This window comes from Nilaparvata lugens, chromosome 12 (assembly GCF_014356525.2).
Source record: "Nilaparvata lugens isolate BPH chromosome 12, ASM1435652v1, whole genome shotgun sequence".
Classification (NCBI taxonomy): domain Eukaryota; kingdom Metazoa; phylum Arthropoda; class Insecta; order Hemiptera; family Delphacidae; genus Nilaparvata; species Nilaparvata lugens.
This window is the reverse complement of record NC_052515.1, coordinates 30,640,091-30,664,935: the sequence shown is the minus strand read 5'-3', so window position 1 is coordinate 30,664,935 and position 24,845 is coordinate 30,640,091. Positions and strand designations below refer to the sequence as shown.

Here is a 24,845-nt window from a genome sequence, read left to right as displayed (position 1 = left end):
CCACAAATCCCAGTTAGATTAATTAGTCAGAACAACGCTCCGATTAGGAAGACTAGCATCTGGTCAGATTTCATTTTAAATTGTCAGATGTCCTCATGATATAGCATCAATTCTTACCATTTAACCAATGCTGCAAGGGGGAGGGTACACTCACAATGGTAGGATCTTTTTTGAACTGTCAATATTTCTCTATAATATAATAAAGAAGACTGAGGGAGAAGGAGAAGAAGGAGAATAGGAAGAAAAAGAAGAGGGAGAAGAAGAAAAAGAAGAATATGAATGTGGTAGAGTAGATTGATATGAAGGAGAATAAGAAGGAGGAGAAGCAAAAAAAGATTGATTGATTGATTGAGTACTTTATTTATATGTGGATTACAATATATACTGGCTTATACACTTATATACAATAGCTTACAATACAGCAAAATTATAGATGAATTTACATAATATAGACTAAGAAAATAATTATTGAACTGTATATGATATGAAAAAGCAATTTGTAATATAATAACTATAGATAATAATCATATTGTTATGCATCTACATAAATTGGCGGAGCTTTGGACATATCAATGTCCATTCTTCGGCAAGAATATTAAAAATATCCTCCCCACTAACTCTCTACCAATTCTACCAAAGAAGGGGGAAGAAGAACTAGAAGGAGACTAAAGGGGAAGAATGAGGAAAGGAGATGTCGAAGAAGGAGAACAATTTGAAGGATGAGGTGAACAGGAGAAGGAAATATGAAGGATACAAAGGAGAACAATAAGGAGGTTGACAAGAACTTAGAGAGCTGGGAGAAAAGAGATAAAGGAAGAAATAAAACAAGATAAGCTAAATGGAAAGTGAAAGAAGTGGGAGAAGACGGAGAGCAGAGATGAAAAAGAAGAAAAAGGAGGAGAAGCAAAAGAAGAAGGGGATGAAGAACTAGAAGGAGACTAAAAAAGGAGGATGATGAAAGGAGAATGGTGAAGAAGGAGAACAATTTGAAGGATGAGGTGAACAGGAGAGGAAAGTATGGAGGATAAAAGGGAGAACAATGAGGAGGTTGACAAGAACATAGAGAGGTGGAAGAAAAGAGATGGAGGAAGAAATAAAACAAGATAAGCTGAATGGAAAGTGAAAGAAGAAGGAAAAGACTGAGAGCATGGGAAGCAGGGTGGAAGAAGAAGAAGGAGATGAGGGAGATAAGGATAAGGAGGAGTGTGAGGAGGGTGAGGGAAAAAAAGAGAAGAACAGGGGAAAATAAAGTAGGAGTGTAGAAGAGGGAGAAGGAGGAGAAGAAGGTGAGGAAGAAGAAGAAGAAGAAGAAGAAGAAGAAGAAGAAGAAGAAGAAGAAGAAGAAGAAGAAGAAGAAGAAGAGGAGAAGGAGGAGAAGAAGAAGGAGAACAAGTGAATGCTACTAAAGCAAATCTTGGCCGCTAACTTATCTAGGGCTAATTGTTGAAATTATATGCAGAACATGTTAGTCTGAATAATTGGAGTTATGGGGGGATGTTTGTGTGGATTATCAGAGCTTTGTTGATTTGCCTAACTGTTGCGAATAAGTTTGTTGTTGCAGATTTGTTGCAATCTCCAGTTAACTTCGGTTTAATTGAGATTAATAACTCGAGTTTAACGGACGCAACCAGGTCTTTGTTGGTTAGTTAGTACAATAGAACTCATTTGTGATACATGCATGCATGGAATACAGTTGAAGTTTTATAGTTTCACCATAGAGAAACAATAGCGTAAGTAGATATCCCATGGTATAGGGCGTTTATGTCGCAACTTTTACTGTTATCTCAAGCCGATAGTTCACGTAGTTCTTTCCCATGCAGCTGTGTGACACTGATAGTCTCTCAAATTGGTTTTGATAGTGAGTTAGTGGGGAGGATATTTTTAATATTCTTTCCGAAGAATGGACATTGATATGTCCAAAGCTCCGCCAATTTATGTAGATGCATAACAATATAATTATTATCTATAGTTATTATATTACAAATTGCTTTTTCATATCATATACAGTTCAATAATTATTTTCTTAGTCTATATGATGTAAATTCATCTATAATTTTGCTGTATTGTAAGCTATTGTATATATATAAGCCAGTATATATTGTAATCTACATAAATAAAGTACTCAATCAATCAATCAAAATTGTGCCGTTATACAATATCACCCTAACAAAACCGTAAAAATTGAAAATAATCGACAGTAATCAGCTTGAGATAACAGTTGCGACACAAATTCCCTATACCATGGGATATCTACTTATGCTATTGTTTCTCTATGGTTTCACTAAAATAACACCAAATTCAAAAGTTACTCCGTGCACATTCGTGAAGAATGTCAGATTTGGTTGATGGCACTTTTTACTATGGAGCTGGATGGATATGGTGAGGTCCACGTTATAATGGCAGTATTTGATTGACATTGGTGTTGCTATCCTTGTCTATCATTCGACAAAGCAGATGGCGATATCCTTTTCTAAAACTCCGAAAAGTTGCCTGATCGTTGAGGCGATATCCTTCCCTAGCTCCTAGCAACGTTACCTGATCGTTGAGAGATTTGAAAATATTGTGGACTAATATTGGCAAGTTGATGTATTCTTGATATTTCCAGACAATATTCTATAGTGAGGTCCACGTTATAATGGCAGTATTTGATTGACATTGGTGTTCCTATCCTTGTCTATCATTCGACAAAGCAGATGGCAATATCCTTCCCTAGCTTCCAGCAACGTTGCCTGATCGTTGAGATATTTGAAAATATTGTAGACTGATATTAGCAAGTTAAAGAATTTTTGATATTTCCAGACAATATTCTATAGTGAGGTCCACGTTATAATGGCAGTATTTGATTGACATTGGTGTTGCTATCCTTGTCTATCATTCGACAAAGCAGATGGAGATATTCTTCCCTAGCTCCCAGCAACGTTGCCAGATCGTTGAGAGATTTGAAAATATTCTAGAGTAATACTGGCAAGTTGATGAATTCTTGATATTTCCAGACAATATTCTATAGTTAGGTCCACGTTATAATGGCAGTATTTGATAACCATTGGAGTTGCTATCCTTGTCTATCATTCGACAAAGCAGATGGCGATATCCTTTTCTATAGCTCCGAAAAGTTGCCTGATCGTTGAGATATTTGAAAATATTGTAGACTGATATTGGCAAGTTAATGAATTCTTGATATTTCCAGACAATATTCTATAGTGAGGTCCACGTTATAATGGCAGTATTTGATTGACATTGGTGCTGCTATCCTTGTCTATCATTCGACAAAACAGATGGCGATATGCTTCCCTAGCTTCCAACAACGTTGCCTGATCGTTGAGAGATTTGAAAATATTGTAGAATAATATTGACAAGTTGATGAATTCTTGATATTTCCAGAAAATGATCTATAGTGGGGTCCACGTTATAATGGCAGTGGAGAAATATAGGAAAACAACATTGCAGATCCTCTGTCTTGTCAATGCCTTCTATAGACGGTAGCTGATACAGGTTTATTGGTGTAATATTAACTGTTCATTCTCGTTTCAAAAAATCGGTCGAGTTATTTTTGAGAAAATCTTTATGGATTTTGACAAAATTAATTCTCCTCAGGAATATTACGGAGCTCCTGCAATTTTCTTAGAAATGAGACTCATGTCAGTTGATAAGGCTTATAAATAGCTATCTAGGGTATAAATTTGAAAAAAATCGTTGGAGCCGTTTTCGAGAAAACCGTGAAAAACATGGTTTTGTAGCCATTACCTGCCATTTTTCCCACCATTTTGAATTGAATTTTATTGAATTTCTTATTGTCGGATCCTCATGGTAAAAGGACATCAAGTTTGAGATTTCAAGTCAATCTGTTAATTAGGAATGGAGTTATCGTGTTCACAGACACACACACACACACACACACACACACACACACACCACACACACATACCAACACCCAAAAATCATGTTTTTGGACTCAGGGGACCTTGAAACGTATAGAAAACATGAAATTAAGGTAACTTAAATTTTTTTGGAAAGCAATACTTTCCTTACGTATGGTAATAGGGCAAGGAAAGTAATAATCAATTATATTTTATTTAACAAGAAATTATACTTTTCAATATTATGAATTTTCATAATAAAGATGAAATATTTGGTTGACTTATCAATAATGCTACATTGTTGAAATACGATCTAGCAACAGAGCAAAGCAAGAAAGAGATAGCGCTATCCGCTTTGTTGAATGACAGACAAGGATAACAATACCATTGCCAATCAAACACTGCCATTATAGCGTGGACTTCACAATAGTGTTTTATCATGGATAGATTCATCCATTAATTTATTCATTCATTTATTCGTGGACAGAATCACAAATCATATAAATATGATTAGGAAGGAACAACAGGCTTGGCCCAAATCTATTCCATTCCCAAATTTTGATAAATTAATAAAATGTCCAAAAAGTAGGTTATGTTTCTACTGTGAAACGTTCAAGTGCAATTTTCGTCCAAAAATATATATAAGCTAAACATTTCGAATTTATAGAAATTGAAACACCAAACTATATTCAAATATAACACTTAATTATCACTTCATATTGAATTAATGAAGTTATTTTATGAAATTTTGAACCCAAAAATACACTCAACTTCTCTCACTAAGCACAGCTTGATCATAACCCATTATAACTCAACAAAAAAAGTATCTGAATTCCTATGATCATTGAAACGTTTTACTCAGTCACTCAAATGATTAATAACACTTTTGGGAACATATTTTTCCTGGCAACATAACTTTTAACATAATTTTTCCCCATTACAACAACAGACTCCTCCTCACCCCTTTTCAAAACACAATTATTATCTAGCCCCAAACTTTCAAAGTTTTTCGAGGAAAACATCTTCCACTACAGTAGGTCCACGTTATAATGGCAGTGAAAAAGGATGGGAGAACAACGTTGCCGATTCTCTGCCTTGCCACTGCCTTCTTTAGAGGATAGCTGATACCGGGATATATGATGTAATATCAACTGTTCATTCTTGTATAGAATAATCAATGGGATTCTATTTGTCAAGAATAAATATATTTCAATGATCCAATAATGGATTTTCATGATAAAAGAGTGGATATTTTGTTAATTAATTATATTTAGATGTGTCTATTTGTACAAAATGAGGTATTATTATTATTGCTACACAATACAATTAAATGAATTATTATCAATGTATCAATTAAATTTTTTTTCACTCAAGATTGACAATTATTTCTTCTTTTGATATGATTTGAATTGAAAATTATTATTTTGAGATCACTGATTGATTATATTAATGTACTATTTCTATGCGTTTTTTTCAATATAATGTAAAACTTGACTCCTCCAGTCAAACCTTCTTTAGAAGGTTTTGGAGAATTTACATTTCGTCTGGCTTATTATTATTATTATATTTCTACATTGTTAGAAAACGATTCGACAACCTTGTGGAGCTAGAAAAGGCTAGCCCTATCTGTTTCATCGAATAATAGACAAGGATAGCAGCATCAAACCTCACCAAATACTGCCATTATAACGTGGACCTCACTATAGTTTGTAGAAGAAGTTTCAAAAGGAAGAAAGCCAAAATTCGCCGATAAATTCCCAACTTACATTATAAACAACTGTTGACACGGCTATTAATTGTTAGAGGGAACTTCTCCGATAATAATTCGCGTCTAATATTTCCGTAGTCCATTGATTCCCGACGGGTTTTTCTCGGGTAATAAATGGGGAAATTTCGGTGGCTTTTATGGCAGTTGGTAGGAGTGTTTTTTTGGAGGGAAACCATGAAGAAGGATTGCAATACTTTATCAGTGAAGGCCGCCGCCGATCCACGTAAACAAAGCAATTTGTTTGCCTGCTGAAAAGGGGATCATTGTCTGGTATCTCTCCCAGTCCACTCTCTTTCTCTCTCAACGTTCTCTCTTTCTCTGATACTCTCTCACTTACAGATTTTCTCTTTTCCCGTTCACTGTATCTGTTTGAATTTCCCTCAAAATAGAAAATACCCATTTGATACCCCTTAAAGAAAAATCTCTCTATTCACTCTCTCTATCATTCTCTCTTTCTTACTCGATCCATCACTCTTCCTCTCCCACTCTCTCTCTATGTAGATGCATAACAATATGATTATTATCTATAGTTATTATATTACAAATTGCTTTTTCATATCATATACAGTTCAATAATTATTTTCTTAGTCTATATTATGTAAACTCATCTTTAATTTTGCTGTATTGTAAGCTATTGTATATAAGTATATAAGCCAGTATATATTGTAATCTACATAAATAAAGTACTCAATCAATCAATCTCACCACAGCTCGTTTTGCTGTGGTGTTGGAGCGCTTGATTGACACCTACTGATACCTGTAAATCATAATAATTCAAATTCAAATTCAAATTCTTTTTTTTCTGCAAAAATACAATAACAAGAAATGTCTGTATATCGCAGTCATCATAAGTACAAATTTATACACATAGGTAACATGTTTTTTGTATTTAGTTGAAATAATAAAAGGTCAGATAAAGTCAGCCAGACAAAAACTCATTCAACGAGTAAAACTCTCCTTCTACAACAAACTTTTTAAGGTTTTTCTGAACAAAGCATCATTATCAATCGACTTCAAGCTATCTGGTAATTTATTATAAATTTTAATACCAGTGACATTTGAATCCCCTTCAGACAAGGCAAGACGATGTTGGGGAAGTAGCAAATTGGTACCATGTCTTGTAGAATAATTGTGGCTAGCTCCTACAGTTGAAAACGATCACCATTCCTTCTTATATATATAACATATCGATAAACGAGAAGACCATAAAATCTCATAATGCCAAGTCTGCTAAAAGTTCCTCTACATGTATGCTATACTGGGAGGCCTTCTATAATTCGGATAGCACGCTTTTGTATTTTGAACAATATACATAATACCCAACGACATATAACGATAATATAATAATACCCAACGACATCTTATTTTCGTTATTGTATATAATTTTATTTGATAATTATTTATCCTTTTTTATATCACCATATTATGAATAATTATATGATCATGTAGTATTATTATCATGTAGCCGTGTTATAATTTAAGATGATTTGTGAAATTGTAATTATTATTGAAACCTTGTTACCATAGGCGACAAGCCTAGTAACAATTGGAAAATAAAATCTATCTATCTATCTATCTATCTCTAGGGTTGTGTGGCAGAGAGGACCTGGAGTCCTAGCTCCGCCCTTAAAAGCAATTAATCAATCAAATCGAATCTCTCTCTCTCCCACTCTCTCTCACTTCCTCACAATCTTCTACAAATTTCCCCGCTCACTGTATCTCTCAAAAATCCCCTCCGTTGGAAAATCTATGAAATCTCTCTTTCTCTCTATCTTTCACTCTATCACTCTTTCCCTCTCACACTCTCACTCTCTCTTACTCTAATTCAAATTTCCTTTCTGGAATTTTTCAAAATTATTTTCAAAATCCACCTTTGAAAAAAAAACCTCTCTCTCACATTCACTCACGCACTCTCTCTCTCCCACTCATTTACTCACTCACTCTCTCTTTCTCTCTCTCTTTGACTCACTCTCTCTCTTTTCTTGCTCAATATTATTGTAGAACTCATTAGTTTAATATGATTCACCATGTCATTTTACCGCTACTGGTATTTATTTTTAACGCTGGAACGTAAGTTGAATTATGTTTTGTTAAACACATGAATAAAGGAATCTGAATCTGAATCTGAATCTCACTGTGTCTCTCTCTCTCACACACACCCTATCATACTCTTCCTCAAATTTCTCCTCTTACTGTATCAATTGCTCTTCTTCATAATCCCCTTTGATAGAACTCATGTTCTGGCGTTTTAAATAGACTAATTTATTATCATTGAGGGGCTGGTTGCACAAAAGCCGGTTATAATTTTATTTTTTGTGTAGTTGAGAAGTTGATATTGTGGTAATTATTCATAATGAATGAAAAAGACTAAGAAATTGTCAATAAACCACTGATTTATTGATAGTTAGAAAGACCGGTTTCGGTTAAAAGACAAAATTGATATTTGGGATAAAAGCGGGGTGTACAAACTTAAATGTGATGATTGTAATGCTTGTTATGTGGGTCAGACTGGTAGAAGTTTCAAAAGTAGAATTAAAGAACACATCAGAGATTGGAATAAACAAAATGGGGAATCTAACTTTGCAGAAAATTTGATAACAAATAATCACAAGTTCACAGTTAAGGAGAATGTTGAGTTTCTGCATGTTAATAACAGAGGCAGATCTTTGAATATTCTAGAGGCTTTAGAAATAACAAGAGTAATTGAGGAAAATTCCCAGTATAGTTTAAATGACCAGATTCATTTCAACCAATACAACACTACGAATCTAGTTTTATCATAAAATTGTAAGCATACATTAGTCAATAGTTTTTCCATTTACAAATTTGTTTTATTATCTTTCACACTTGTTTTCTTGGTTCTTATTTTGTACTAAAAGTAAATTTTATTATCATGGCGATTCTGTTGCTTAAGTCGCCATTTTGTCACACCGTTGAGGGGGAGGAGACCATCTAGCTAGGCCAATGGCAGGCGTTCATGCCCTCAACCAATAGCAGTACTCCCCTACTAGTATAAATTCTGCTGCTCTTGTATTTAGTTTTAGTTTATCAGAGATTGACAATGGTGTAATAACCGAAACCGGTCTTTCTAATTATCAATAAATCAGTGGTTTTTTGACAATTTCTTAGTCTTTTTCATTCAATATGGTTATAATTTTACCGTGATTTTTGAAAAGGCTTCTCTGATTGGTTCTCGTGAAATTAACCACTGTTGAAATTCAACCGGCTTTTGTGCAACCGGCACTAAGAGTAAGATACAATGATGAATCATTTTATTGTCTCATTCCGGTTGAGGACTACTTGTAATATAAATAGTAATACAAATCTCTGTACCCTTTTTGAATTATTCTATCACAGCATGTTCCAGACATTTATGCCATTTCCAAGTGATTTTTGGTTAATGAATCATATAAACCTACAGACTGAAGAATTTCATGATAATATCGAGCAAAGGAATATGATGAAATATTCGGATATTGAGGTATTACTGAAATGTTTCCACAGGAATTGTTTATTTCCCAAAAAAAAACTAAAACTACAACATCAATTACACAAAATATTAGATAAATTACTATATTACATACAATTCTGGTGAAGTTTGGATCTTTAGTTGTCCATTCTCAGGAAGGATATCGAAGAATACCTTCCCTTCAGCACTTGACCATGATCGTGACTGAGGGTTTAAGATTTAAAGATCATAAGAGGAAGAGAGAGAGAGAGCGAGAATCATAGAGAGAGATATATTTGATATTTATTTAATTAATTATATATATAATATTTAATAAATTATATTGTCAGGTCTGACAAGACCTATCGCAAACACTGGTAATAATGAACAAAATAATAGCACTTCTATGATGAAAAATCGATAACAATAATAGTAGTACATAATGAAACATATTTGTGAAAATGCATGCTGAAGATGAAAATGATTGATTGATTGAGTACTTTATTTATGTAGATTACAATATATACTTATACACTATGGCTTATGGCTTATACACTTATATACAATAGCTTACAATACAGCAAAATCATAAATGAATTTACATAATATAGACTAAGAAAATAATTATTGAACTGTATATGATATGAATAAGTAATTTGTAATATAATAACTATAGATAATTATATTGTTATGCATCTACATAAATTGGCGGAGCTTTGGACATATCAATGTCCATTCTTCGGAAAGAATATTAAAAATTTCCTCCCCACTAAATGATGGGTGATATGAAAGAGTATTAAATCTGCAGAATTCACAGGGAAGTGGAAAATATGAAAGGTACAAGAAGGAGGATATTATGGCCAGGTGAGGGGTAAGGATGTAGAATATAGAGGATTATGGATATAAAGGAAGAGAGAGAGTGAGTGAGAGGGGGGAAAGAGAGACAGAATGAGTGAGAGAGAGTTGATAGAAAACAGCACAGAGACTTAAAGGGGTTTGAGAAAAGCCCCAAAAACCCGGCAGACCAATATCTCCCCTATAATCCGGGGACACAGCGCCATTGAATGAGACAAATATCATGCTATCAACGAGGCGCCACTGAAATTACTCCAAATTCAGAAGTTACTCCATCGATGCACATTTGTAAAGGATGTCAGATTTGCTGATGACACTGTTTACTATGGAGCTGAAAAGATATGGTGAGGTCCACGTTATAATGGCAGTATTTGATCAACATTGGTGTTGCTATCCTTGTCTGTCATTCGACAAAACAGATAACACTATCCTTTTCTAGCTCCACAACGTTGCCAGATAGTTTATCATGGAACATGTGGTCCAAGTTATAATAACAGTATTTGATTAACATGGTGATGCTATCCTTGTCTGTCATTCGAAAAAGCAGATAACACTATCCTTTTCTAGCTCCACAACGTTGCCAGATAGTTTATCATGGAACTGGATGAATATAGTGAGGTCCACGTTATAATGGCAGTATTTGATCAACATTGGTGTTGCTATCCTTGTCTATCATTCGACAAAGCAGATAGCACTATCATTGTCTAGCTCCTCAACGCTGCCAGATAGTTTATTTTGGAACTGGATGACTATAGTGTGGTCCAAGTTATAATAACAGTATTTGATTAACATGGTGTTGCTATCCTTGTCTATCATTCGATGAATCAGATAGCGATTTTTTTTTGTGTAGTTGAGAAGTTGATATTGTGGTAATTATTCATATTGAATAAAAAAATACTAAGAAATTGTCAAGAAACCACTGATTTATTGATAATTAGAAAGACCGGTTTCGGTTATTACACCATTGTCAATCTCTGATAAACTTAAACTAAATACAAGAGCAGCAGAATTTATACTAGTAGGCGAGTACTGCTATTGGTCGAGGGCATGAACGCCGGCCGTTGGCGGGGTGTACAAACTTAAATGTGATGATTGTAATGCTTGTTACGTGGGTCAGACTGGTAGAAGTTTCAAAAGTAGAATTAAAGAACACATCAGAGATTGGAATAAACAAAATGGGGAATCTAACTTTGCAGAACATTTGATAACAAATAATCACAAGTTCACAGTTAAGGAGAATGTTGAGTTTCTGCATGTTAATAACATAGGCAGATCTTTGAATATTCTAGAGGCTTTAGAAATAACAAGAGTAATTAAGGAAAATTCTCAGTATAGTTTAAATGACCAGATTCATTTCAACCAGTACAACACTACGAATTTAGTTTTATCATAAAATTGTAAGCATACATTAGTCAATAGTTTTTCCATTTACATATTTGTTTTATTATCTTTCACACTTGTTTTCTTGGTTCTTATTTTGTACTCAAAGTAAATTTTATTATCATGGCGATTCTGTTGCTTAAGCCGCCATTTTGTCACACCGTTGAGGGGGAGGAGACTGTCAAGCTAGGCCAACGGCAGGCGTTCATGCCCTCGACCAATAGCAGTACTCGCCTACTAGTATAAATTCTGCTGCTCTTGTATTTAGTTTTAGTTTATCAGAGATTGACAATGGTCAAGACCGAAACCGGTCTTTCCAATTATCAATAAATCAGTGGTTTTTTGACAATTTCTTAGTCTTTTTTATTCAAGATAGCGATATCTTTTTCTAGCTCCGCAACGTTGCCTGATTGGTTTACAACTATGTAGAAATATAATTAATCAACAAAATATTTCATCTTAATTATCTAAATTCATTATCCAATCATCGGAAAATATATTTTCTTGACTTGATTTGCTCGATGATTATTTGAAACAACAATGAACATTTGATATACCCGTATCAGTCATCCTCTATGGAAGCCAGTGGCAAGTTAGAGAATCGGCAACAATGTTTCCTGATCTTTCTTCACTGTTATTATAACGTGAACTCAACCATACCACAAAATCATCTCAAGAGCTACTGTTTCCTAATAACTTCTTATGTTCTTAGAATATAAGTTCTTGGTTGAATTTTCTTTTTGACACAGAATCCAAAACTCGAACTGTCATGACAGGGAAATCTCATCTTAGCATCAAAAATCTCTATTCCAGCTCAAGTATTGTACATCTGGACAGATTTATATTCTGTGTGAATATTGTACATACAATATTACAGGTATATGATGTAGATTTGTGTCATGTTTGTAAAACGGATATTACTGAATGTTGACAGGCTAAGAAGTATGTAGGTGACATGGAAAGAGATGGAAAATGTCAGATTTGTGAGGAGGAGAAGAGAAAGAAGAGGATTTTTTGAAATGAAGATGATGTATGAGAGGAAGGGAGAAGATAAACGCAGGAGGGACATATTGTGAGAGGGAAATTAGAGAGAAGAAGATATGTGGGAAGTATGATGAAGTATGAGAGGGAGAAAGAGAGTGCGGGGAAGAGAGATGGTAAACACAGGAGAGAGATGGAGAGAAGGAAGACTGTAGCTTGGTGGAAGGAAAAGAGAAAAAGAAGTGTGTGAGGATGATGAAGTGGGAGAAAGGAGATGAACAAAGGATAAGGTGGAGGAGGAGGAGGAGCAAGAGGGAGAAGAAAGAGAAGGAGATTGGAGATGAGAATCTGGAAGAATTGTAGCGAAATAAGATGACAGTAGACAACTGTAGTGGGAATGTCGGCTGGAATGAAATGAATATAGAGTTTTGTCAAATTGATGTGAAAAAAGACAGAAATACGAGAATTGGAGATATCTCTTGGAGGAAAAAAGAGGAAGAATGAAAGGGCGAAGATAGAAAAAGAGAAATTAGGAGTGGAAAATAAGGAGAGGGAGACGAAAAAGCAGGAAAAGGAGAAGAAGAAGAAGAAGAAGAAGAAGAAGAAGAGGGAGGAGAAGAAGAAGAAGAAGAAGTAGAGGTAATGAGAATTATGAAGCAAGAGAACAAGTGGGGGGATGAGATGAACTGGAAAAGAGAATATGAAGGATAAGGAAGTTGACAAGAACATGAAGTGAAACAAAGAGAAGGAGGGAGAAAGAAAACAGGATAAGCTAAATGGAAAGTTTTCTCATACTTTAAGGATAAGGAGAAGACTGAGAGCATAGGAAGAAGATGAAGAAAAGAAGCAGGGTGAAAAAGGAGAAGGTGACGAGGGAGATAGAGGAGAAGGATGAGGAGTAGTATGAGTAGGAGTATTAGGGGGGGGGGTGATGCAGATGAAAAGAGTTGATGAGGAGGAGGAGAATAAACATGAGGAGAAGAACAGGGGAAAACGGAAATAGAAGAGGAGATAAGTGTAGAAGACGAAGAAGAAGAAGCAGAAGAAAAAGTAGATGAAGGAGAAGAAGAAGAAGAAGAAGAAGAAGAAGAAGGAGGAGGAGGAGAAGAAGAAGAAGAAGAAGAAGAAGAAGAAGAAGAAGAATAAGAAGAAGAAGAAGAAGGAGAAACGCTGAATAAGGAAGGAAAATCGTAAGGGCTTGTAGTTGATTGGAAGATTCCAGATAAAAAGAGCTGACACTTTAGAGATGACACAAAGATCTTGCAATCCTGATAATATTCCAAATTTATTGCCGACTCTATCCTTGCTTTATGTCTGTTTTTCCAAAAGAGTATCACATTCTTCCAGTGGCTGTGGCATGTAAGAAAAACTGTATTATCTGATTTTTCAACATACAGTTACTAGTATTTGTTGGTATCTGTTAAGATTTATTTGTTCTATGTCATTCAGTAGGCTACTAGAAAATAGTATGAGAAACAAAGAAAATAATAGAAAAAAATCTAGTATTTGTTAGGATTTATTGGTTTTGTGTCATCCAAAAATCTAGTATTTGTGAGAGATTTCTTTGATTTTTCTGTATGAATGAAGAACATGCTCAGAATTTGATTTTTCTAAGAATATTATTCCGTAGAAAATGATTCTATAATATATTCTATTCTTATTCTCTTGTTCTATACTCCAATATCCTTTATAGTGAGGTCCACGTTATAATGGCAATAGAGAAAGATGGGAGAACAACGTTGCGATCCTCTGTCTTGTCAATGCCTTCTATAGACGGTAGCTGATACAGGTTCATTTATGTAATATCAACTGTTCATTCTCGTTCAAAATAATCAATTAGATTCCAATAAGCAAGAAATTATATTTCATGATGAATTTTTATAATTTAAATGAAATATTCTGTGATTTAATTAATAATTCTACATTGTTGAAAGCCGATCTGGCTACAGAGCAAAGCGAGAAAGAGATAGCGCTATCTTCTTTGTTGAATGATAGACAAGGATAGCAATACCATTGCCAATCAAACACTGCCATTATAACGTGGACCTCACTATAGATGATATCGGACGATAGTAAAAGAGAATAAGAATAGAATATATTATAAAATCATTTTCAACTAAATAATTATTCTCAGAAAAATCAAATTCTGAGCATGTTCTTCATTCATACAGAAAAATCAAAGAAATCTCTTACATAGCATAACCAAATTCAAATTCAAATTCAAATATTTATTTCTCAAAAACATACACAATTATAATTATAATAATCTAATATTCTAATATTACATTATAACCGTAGCCATAGAGTAACCATATATATTACATGTATAGAGTTACACCTATATATTATAAGTAACCATAGAGGAACGATAGCATAAGTAGATATCCCATGGTATAGAGCGTTTATGTTGCTGCAACTTTTACTGTTATCTCAAGCCGATAGTTCATGTAGTTCTTTCCCATGCAGCTGTGTGACGCTGGTAGTCTCTCAAATTGTGCCGTTCATACACTATCACCCCAACAAAACAGTAGAAATTGGCAATAATCGACAGTAATCGGCTTGAGATAACAGTAAAAGTTGCGACATAAATTCCCTTTACCATGGGATATCTACATACGGTATTGTTTCTCTATGGTATAATATAATGAGGCTTCATTATATATCTAGGAAAGGTATCTAGGTATACTAGCAGGTAACCCGTGGTCCGCAAGGGTCTGTTGAAAACTTGACAAAATGAGAACTCAACCAATTCAAATCTTGAAGAACTTAAAATAGGCCAAAAAACCATCCTCGGTAGATTAAGAAACTATATGCAAAATTTCAAGTTAATCAGTTGAGTAGTTGAGACGTGATGTTGTGACGTCATTCATGAATTTCGCATCCTGTCCGTGTATGAGCCCATTCTATCCTTCATTATAAATAGATTTTCATGAGAAACTTGAAACTAACCATTTTTTCTCATTTTTTTTTTGTCACCAGAAGTGAAACCAAGTGCCTCCGTGGACCAGTCACCGGCTCCACAACCTCCTCCCTCGACGAGCACCCTCGTCGACACTCGGCCTCCCTCGGACTCGCCCAAAACCTCGGACATTAAACCGAGCAAGACTGTGACGTCATCACAGAAGCCATCCTCGTCGGCCAATGAGAAGAAGGTCCTGGATGAGAAGAAGGAGAAGACGACGATCTCTAAGAAGGGTAGCTCTGTGGTTAATGTGAAGACTCAGTCTGCTTCTACTCCTAAGATATTGTCGTCTGTGGTGGAAGTGGTTGGTGGACCTGTTACCAATACACCCAAGGTGAGATTTATTCACCCATTCATTTATTTATTCGTCCATTCATTCATTCATTTATTCATTTTTCCACTTTCTTCTCAGTTCAACCACTGATAATGAAAAATACACCCAAGGTGAGATGATTATACATTTTTTATTATTCAATTATTCACTAACTCATATAATAAAAATTAGAAATTGGAAATAGGAAATCCGTTCACTCATTTATCTATTCATTTTTATCTATCACATTGTGTACAAATACTTGACATGAGGAAAGGCACAACAGGCTCATGCCCAAAACTGTCCCATTTCCAATTTATACTATACTGTCCAAATCAAAATGTTGGTTATGTCACTTTCACTTTTCAAAATAAAATTTACGCTCTTCAATATTCAGATGAACAAGCAAATTTTGAATCAAATAGATAGGCTTTAATCAAAAAATCTAGAATAGTAACTTAATAATAATTCAAAAAGTCTAAATTTCGAATGAAACTAGAATTTTTTAGCTGAAAACTTCACACTTTACAGAAAACTACAGCTGTTTTTTCATTCAAAATTTTCTATTGAATTAAACGTTTAAACTTACACTCAAGGAATGTTATAGCACAAGTTCACTTCTGTATCATCAGAATGATACAGTATCATTCAAATGATACAGTATCATTCTAATGATACAGTATCATAAGAATGATACTGTATCATTAGAATGATACAGTATATTTCACGCTATACTCCTTCATAGAACGCTGCAAGATGTATAATTTGGAAGAACACACGCATTTCGTTTTCCATCAGCTGATGCTTTGCTCATTATATCTGTAATTCACTGTTTTCATAGGACTACAGATATAATGCGTTGAACGTGAAAAGTGAAATGCGTGTATTCGTGACGCCTAAGTCTGTACACATATTGATCATAAACTATCAAGTTATCTCTGTTCTTTCTGAGAGAAATCTTTCACTCTAGGACAGTTTCAAATCAAAAGTCCTCAGAAGATGATATTCGTATTATGATCAATATAATTATGGTATTATGATGATATTGTAAGGAACTCTTAATTCTCCACGAAATGTGAGCTCCTTTTGTCCATCAGGATCGGAAGTTCCACAATTTTCTTCAGGAAAAATCATTTCCTCATACTATATTCATGTTTTTAAGCTCTAGAACTCTTTAGTTTTCTCCCAGATTCTCACAGACTCTGTAAGGTGGAATCCTGAACGACTCTAGTCGCTCGACAGTAGGTACACTACACTGAACTGCAGCAACAGCCGAGCGACACTACAGCGTAATGTAGCTACAGCTTAGTGATACTACAATGAACTGTGGCTACAGCTTAGTGATACTACAATGAACTGTGGCTACAGCTTAGTGATACTACAATGAACTGTAGCTACAGCTTAGTGATACTACAATGAACTGTAGCTACGGCTTAGTGATACTTCAATGAACTGTAGCTACAGCTTAGTGATACTACAATGAACTGTAGCTACAGCTTAGTGATACTACAATGAACTGTAGCTACAGCTTAGTGATACTACAATGAACTGTAGCTACAGCTTACTGATACTACAATGGACTGTAGCTACAGCTTAGTGATACTACAATGAACTGTAGCTACAGCTTAGTGATACTACAATGAACTGAAGCTACAGCTGAGCCATACTACACCGCAGTTTAGCTACAGCCCAACGACTAGAGTTGCTTCAGTCGTCGCTTCAACCTTCAAAAAATTGTATAAATATATATAAAACTATTTTTCTCATTCCAGGTTGCAGCCGAAATCCTAACCACAGCCAAAACTCAGCCCTCAATAGTAGTTTTCAGTAAAGTGGAGGAATCTCCAGCTCCAGTTGTTTTCTCCAGTCAAGTCAACATCGTGTCCAGTGGTAAAGTGGAGGAGGCTCCTAATGATGCACCCAAGGCGTCACCCAAGGCATCACCCAAGGTCGCCTCCCCTGTGAAGCCACCCCAGGTTGCATCAAGTAAGGTGCAGGTCCTGACTTCCAGCAAGGAGGAACCTGCCATCTCTGGGAATAACCTGGATGCCGAGGCTGAATATGATTTCCTGTCAAGGCAGCCTTCGGAAGTCGTTGATGAGACCTATAAGGTAAGATAAATTGATTATTTATTTATTTATTAATTTATTAGATAGAGCGAACAATACAATAGTCGGAAAAGAAAAAACAGGCTATTGCCCAAAACTTCTTCAATTTCCTGATTTTGTCACAAATCGTCCAAATATTATGTAGGTTATGTTCACTTCAATTTCAACACCAAATCTTCAATCTGAAACTATGAATCAGAATAAAACAAAGAATTCCAAATTTAGATAAATTGATAATGAAACTTCCGTTGAAACAAAAACCAAAACTTCAAATATTCACAAAATATAGAATAAAATCACTCAAATATTTTGAGCTCGAAAATATCACTTTCACCATAGCTACAACAGCTGATTATTTTCTGATAAAGTACTTCAATAGGGCTACGTAAATTGTTTAATCATTAGAGATATCAACTACACCAACTTTTGAATTGTTTCAAACATGTAACTAGTTTTTAATAACTAATTCATATGATTTTATAAACAAGGACTAGAAATTCTGGATATAAGTTATAAAAATAATAGGGTTATGAAAAACTTACAGATGGAATCAAATAGAGAATGCATTTATTGAAATGCCAATTAATTTATAATTATTATTTAACGAAAATCCTAAATAAATGCTGTAAATCACCTCGAAGACTTCTGCTACTGCAGACATTGAAAAACAGGGTTAACAGCTAGATGGAAATTTGATGAGAACTACTATCCGAAAATTAGTTGCCAGCCTGGGTATCGAACCCGGTACCTCCCAATTGCTATGGCAATATATTGCTATGTGATGGCTATGTAATGGCAATATATTGCCATAGCAATTGGGAGGTACCGGGTTCGATTCCCGGGCTGGCAACTAATTTTTGGATAGTAGTTCTCATCGAATTTCCATCTAGCTGTTAACCCTGTTGTCAATGTCTGCAGTAGCAGAAGTCTTCGGGGTAATTTACAGCATAATTTACAGCATGAATAATAATTATATTTCAATTAGCATTCGAATAAATGCATTCTCTATTTAATATTCCATCTATAAAAATAATAGGGTTATAAAAAACTGTTATTGATGTCCAATTGAGAGTATCAAGTTTGTTTTTTGGTCCTGCAAAATTAGTTCTCCAATATGTGAATACTTATTTCTCATTTTAGTGATAGTAATGTGACATTTTTCTTCTTTGTTTTGTTTTAAAGCATCTAAATTTGAAAATCTACTTTGTGAAAATATTTAAGGATTGAACATTTAGTGAAGTAAACAACTACAAGACTTAACCTATTTCGGACTATGTGTAACCTTATCTCAATTTGGGAGAGGAATAGCACAAGGTTACCTTATTTTTTCTCTCCCTATCATTTTATATGATGTACTTATTCTATAAATCAATAAAGTATGAAGAATAATACACGAATATAAAATAAAATACAACATATTTCGGAATCACCCTACTGCATCATCTATCTATTTGTAGGGGAGAAGAAATACTTTTATTTGAATTGTTCAATAATTATAGAGAATAATATCACTGGTTCATCCACTACTTATAGGGTGGGGGGGTAATACTTTTACTTCTTAAAATGTTTGATTGGTAGAGAGGATAATATCACCATCTTTGTAATTTTTTTAAACACAACTATAGTAAGGTGAATTCATCATAAAATTATTGTGAAACATAATTTTTTGCTTATAAGATATATATTTGATTATCTTAAACAAGAATGAACAGTTAATATTACACCAATAAACCTGTATCAGCTACCGTCTATGGAAGGCATTGACAAGACAGATGATCGGCAACGTTGCTCTCCATCTCTCTTCACTGCCATTAAAACGTGGACCTCAATATACTTCCATGCTATCCTCGTATTCAATTAGAAGAGGCAGTTAAATCAAAAGTTGAAGATTGAAGAGAAAGGGGAAAAAGATGGAAGAAGAATAGCGTGGAAAAACGAGAATAAGAAGAGAGCAAAAGGAAGGAGAGGAATGAGGAGGGGTCACGACAAGAAATTCAAGAAGAAGAAGAAGAAAGGGGAAGAAAAAAAAGAAGAAGAAGAAGAAGGGGAGAGATCACTGTTGGATTTCTATTACATCTTGATAGGTGTGAGAAGTATTGCCAGAAATTATTTAATAATTGAAGGAAATCATTGAAACGTTGGCTTGCACTTTCTCATGCTACAGAGCTCACTGAAGCTTCAGAACGAGACTGCATTTCCAAACAATGCATTCATTCAAAAAAGAGGAAAAATTTATTCCAATTCTGAAACCCATTCAATGTTACTGAATAATGGATCTCAAAAATAATTTTCAAGAAATTTTCACTTCAATAAACAATCATTGATTCCTCTCCCAATGCATTACTCCATAATATTATCATTGAAAAGAAATACCATTGTAATATTCGTCTCCGATATTATCAAGTCATATAATCATTTGGAAAAATGACATAATACTTTCCTCCTGTCATGACTATTGAATAGATGGCATAAAAACGAGTAGGAGAATGAAAATCTAGAAAAAAGCGAGAGAAAACCCTGAGAAAAAATGAGACGGAAATGAAACAAAAGCCATTATCTAATGATGACATTCATTTTTATTGCATGTTCCGGACAGATTTTTCTTTGGGGAAAAAACGATGGAAAAACAATAGTGAAATCTCTATTGAATTTTCCAGGAGAGATATTTCTGTTTAGGAAAATGAGGAAAATATTGTTTGATGAGATGAGAACTGTATAGTGAGTGGCAAGGCATAGAGTCGGCAAAGAGATTCTCTTATTTTTCTCCTCTGCCATTATAACGTGGACCACCTCACTATAGGTATTATGGTTTTGAAGATGGAATGAACACTTCTATTTAAAAAAGAAAATAGAGGAAGATCTTTGAATGAATTGTTTTAGAAGTTGGTTCTGAAACATTGAATTATTGTCACAGTTTTCCTCAGTTTTCCCATCAGTTTATTATCATTATTATCAGTGAGTCTCCATTTTAATTCTTCTCATAGTTTCCGAAGTGGAAAGTAGAGGAAATTTGTATGTTTTTTTGAAGAAGACTGGAGTATTTCTCTTTCTTGATTGAATGAATATCAATGACAAGTTGAATAATGGAATTTCTATGTTTTTTTGAAGGAGACTGGAGTAATTTCTCTTACTAGATGAAAAGAATATCAATGAAAAGTTGAATAATGAAATTATTAACAGAGAAATTGATCTAACAGCCTGAATACTGAAGTCGTACCTAACTTCATATAATATACTGTTACCAATATCAAACAGAAAATAGGATAATATAGAAAATATAGAATCATAGAATATAAAACTATGAATAAAAATTTTAATCTGAGTACTATTTTGATTTTTTGTCACTACATGTTTCGGCTACTAATGCCATTTTAGAAGAAGAGGAAGAAGAAGAAAAAGAAGAAGAAGAAAAAGAAGAAGCAGGAGGTGGAGAAGAACTTGAAAATGGCATTAGTAGCTGAAACATGTCTTGACGAAATAATTCAAAAGGGTACTTGGATAATTATTTTTTCCTCCAGCTACTGTCTAAAGTACTTACTTTACTCCCTGAAACCTAATACTAAAGTGTCACTTTTTCGCTCTCGGTAGTAAAAAACAGAAAAACTCCCTAGGGAGTAAAAGTGACTCCATTTAAATAACATGGGAAGCATCTCTATTTTAAAACTTACATTGTAATTGGGTAGAAGGTCTAAGCTCAGATGAGAAAGCATAATAGAGGTGTCTGTCATTGAGTCAACTGAATTCAATACCACAACCAGAAATTTGATCAACTCATGTAATATATGTTTGTATGATATTATATATTCTTAATATTAGTAGACGATAAAAAATTCATACAATTTTAAAAATATTATATTCTATTCAAAATACCAGCCAACAAAACATTTTTGGTTTTTGGGTTTCAGATTTTAGGTTATGTTGTTAGGAAACATTGTCACTAATACGTAAGTTATTAAAATGATATTATTTGCAGTTTCTATAAAAAAATGTAGATGGAGGAAAAATGTTGTGTACATCACGAGCGAAAAATACGTTTTCTCCCTCAGGAAAATTGCTGCCCTCGGCTACGCCTCGGGCTTCAAACTTTTTCCCACAGGGAGAAAAAGTCGTACTTTTCACTCTAGATATACAAATAACTATTATTCATATTGAAAGTAGCCCTGACGAAAAAAGACAAAAATATAGAACTCTATGAATTTATCAATCTGATTATAGGCTCCATATCTAGTTACAAGATTTTGGAAGAACGTATTCTCTATCACAATCCCATTACACACAAGTTCTTGTTTTTATTCTCGCTCGTATTTTCCTTCTTCTTTTTCTTCTTCTACTTGTTCTTCTTCTTCTTCTTCTTCTTCATCTTCATCTGGTTCTTGATCTTCTGGATCTCTCATTCTTCCCTTTCTCTCCTTCTTAATTTTTTCCTTTCCAATGTTTTCTCTTTGTCTCCTCCTTCTCTCTTTTTCTTCTTTCTTCTCTTTCTTCTTTCTCATGTCCTCTTGATCTCCATCTTCTCTCTCATGTTCCTCGTCTCATCCTGTATTCTTCATCTCTCCATCTTCCATTGCCTCCATTTCTTTTCATTTCCTTCTCCTTCTATCTTTCTCTTCTTTTTCCTCATCTCTTTCTTCTTTCTCATGTCCTCTTGATCTCCATCTTCTCTCTCATGTTCCTCGTCTCATCCTGTATTCTTCATCTCTCCATCTTCCATTACCTCCATTTCTTTCCATTTCCTTCTCCTTCTATCTTTCTTTTCTTTTTCGTCATCTCTTTCTTCTTTCTCATGTCCTCTTGATCTCCATCTTCTCTCTCATGTTCCTCGTCTCATCCTGTATTCTTCATCTCTCCATATACCATATGCCTGACCTTTTAAAAGATGATAAAGAAGATAATTTTGAATAAAATTTAGAATTTAGAAATAGGCCGACACATCTAGAAAACACCTGAGTCTATACCTAATTCATGCAGGTGAACGGGCTAGAGTCAAGAAAACTTCAATTAATCTTGCCATGCCTGATTTAATAGGTTTCTACTATAGAATAACACTACAATTTGAAATAATTGAAAAATACAAACAGCTTCAATAAACATTGGCAACTAAAATCGAACAACAGAAACAACAATTTCATGTTACTTTGTTGACATTCTTCATCTGATTCGGGGGCGCATTACTATCCCAGTTTAGATAGCAATACGTCACAAAACCAAACAATATCAGTCATAAAATAACAAATTAATTTGAACATGAAATTACTCAAGAAAGAAAAGCCCGTTGAACCCAAATTTCGTCGATAGTAACCCATATAACCCATTTCATAATAATTTTGAATCCCCACTTTTGATTGACATTCTCGAATCAACCTTTGTTTCACTACACTGCACTTTCGTTGGTCTGTACGTTGCTTTATCGTCGGGGTTACAGTACCTTGTTTTTGGCGGTGAACTTTTACCGGTTGAGTTTGGCTTGACGGCGACGTCCTCTTACGTCCCTAGACCTGTCGTCTGAACGGGTGTCTTGAAGTGGTGTTACATAAAATTGCGGAACCAAAGGGGTGGTACATGAAGTTGATTTGGGCACACACATGAACCGCTGTAAATAAATGTATTACAGCATTAATTTCTAACTCTTCCTACAATTCATCAAACGCTAAAACAGGAGTTTATTCTGTTATTTAATTTAGATTTTATCTTGACGTTCTGATTTCATTCTCAAAATATAACAGATTGAAATAAAAACGAATTTACTTGCCAGAGTGTCATTAATATACAATGCAACATTTATGAAAACACCCGTAATAAATTAATATAATGCTTTTAGAAAAATGAATACTTCATTAATTATGATGTTAACTTTTATATAAATTGATATAATACTCTTAGGAAAGGAATAATTCAGATTGAAATGATGCTAACTTATATGATATTTTTCGTTTGGTTTGCGAAATCAAATATAATTTTTCATATAGTAGCTCGACTAGTATTGTTGGAAACTTGTGCGCTAGCCAACATTTATTAATATTAATTTCATGGAAAAGAAAAACTTTCTTCTTCGTCTATTAAGATTTCTATCATAAAAATTTACTAAATCATTCGAAAGCCTTCATGACATAAGAAAACAGAGTCTGAAAAATATAAAATTATAAAATGTCATAAACTCAATATGAACATAATCTTAAAAATTTCATTCCAATTTAAAGGCTATCTTCCTGACTTTCAGCAATACTCTACGATAATATATTTCCAGAAACAATAACTCAAATGTAACGTAACTGAAAACTTTCTATACTTCTTTAGAAAAAAAATTTATAATTATCTTCCATCACTAATAAAATCAAAAGGATTATTCTCAATCAAAATTATTAACTTGAAAAATAACAGGCTTTGTTAATACAATACTCTTATGGAAGTTTCAATCAATTAAATTCCCTAAATTATATTTTAACCTTATTTTACGTACCTTAGCGGTTATTTGAAGAAACAATTATTCGTACATGATGAAGAAACACAATTAAACCTTTCAGGACATGGCACTACTAGAAAATTTAAACTTTAATAAAAATAAAACTAGCTCCTACATTAACTAATGTTATAAACTTGTAAACCCGCCCAAAAAGGGCGATACATAATGACTACATCTTTACTCTCGTAGTGCTCCTAGCAAAGTGTCCTCCGAAACGTAATCTGGTCTCTCGGCTGGGGAATCCCCCCCCCACTACTGTATTTAGAAACAGGTCTCCTATTGGGCGAAGGGAATCAATTTGACCAATCGTCGCGTGGCTTCTAGAGCCTTTGGACCAAATAGTAACTGCAAAATCGGTAGTTTGTTATAATTTCAATGCTTGCTGTTTTCCAGCTTATCGCACTCCATGTCGTGACAGGAAGGCTACGTTTTAGAGATAATTCCATAATCTACATTCCTCGACGACTCGGAGCCACAATTTTTAAATATCTATCATGGGAAACTCGAAGTCATGGCCGTTCATAATAGAGAGAGAGAAAATAATTTATTTCGCTAACTCACAATAATGGCTCTAGTCTATTGCGTATTAAATTTACTATTATAACTTGGAAAAAGGCCTGAATTAAAAATAGTGCTCGGCACAACCATTGCCTCCATTTCTTTTCATTTCCTTCTCCTTCTATCTTTCTCTTCTTTTTCCTCATCTCTTTCTT

At 34.2% G+C, this 24,845-nt stretch overlaps 1 protein-coding gene across 1 annotated transcript in view; it reads left to right on the top strand.

The window, feature by feature from the left end:
• Positions 1 to 24,845, top strand: part of LOC111044132 — a 100,475-nt gene that overhangs the window by 41,997 nt on the left and 33,633 nt on the right. The window contains 2 exon segments of the mRNA XM_039438558.1: positions 15,269 to 15,585; positions 17,337 to 17,675. Of these exon segments, the coding sequence (XP_039294492.1) occupies positions 15,269 to 15,585; positions 17,337 to 17,675 (656 nt within the window).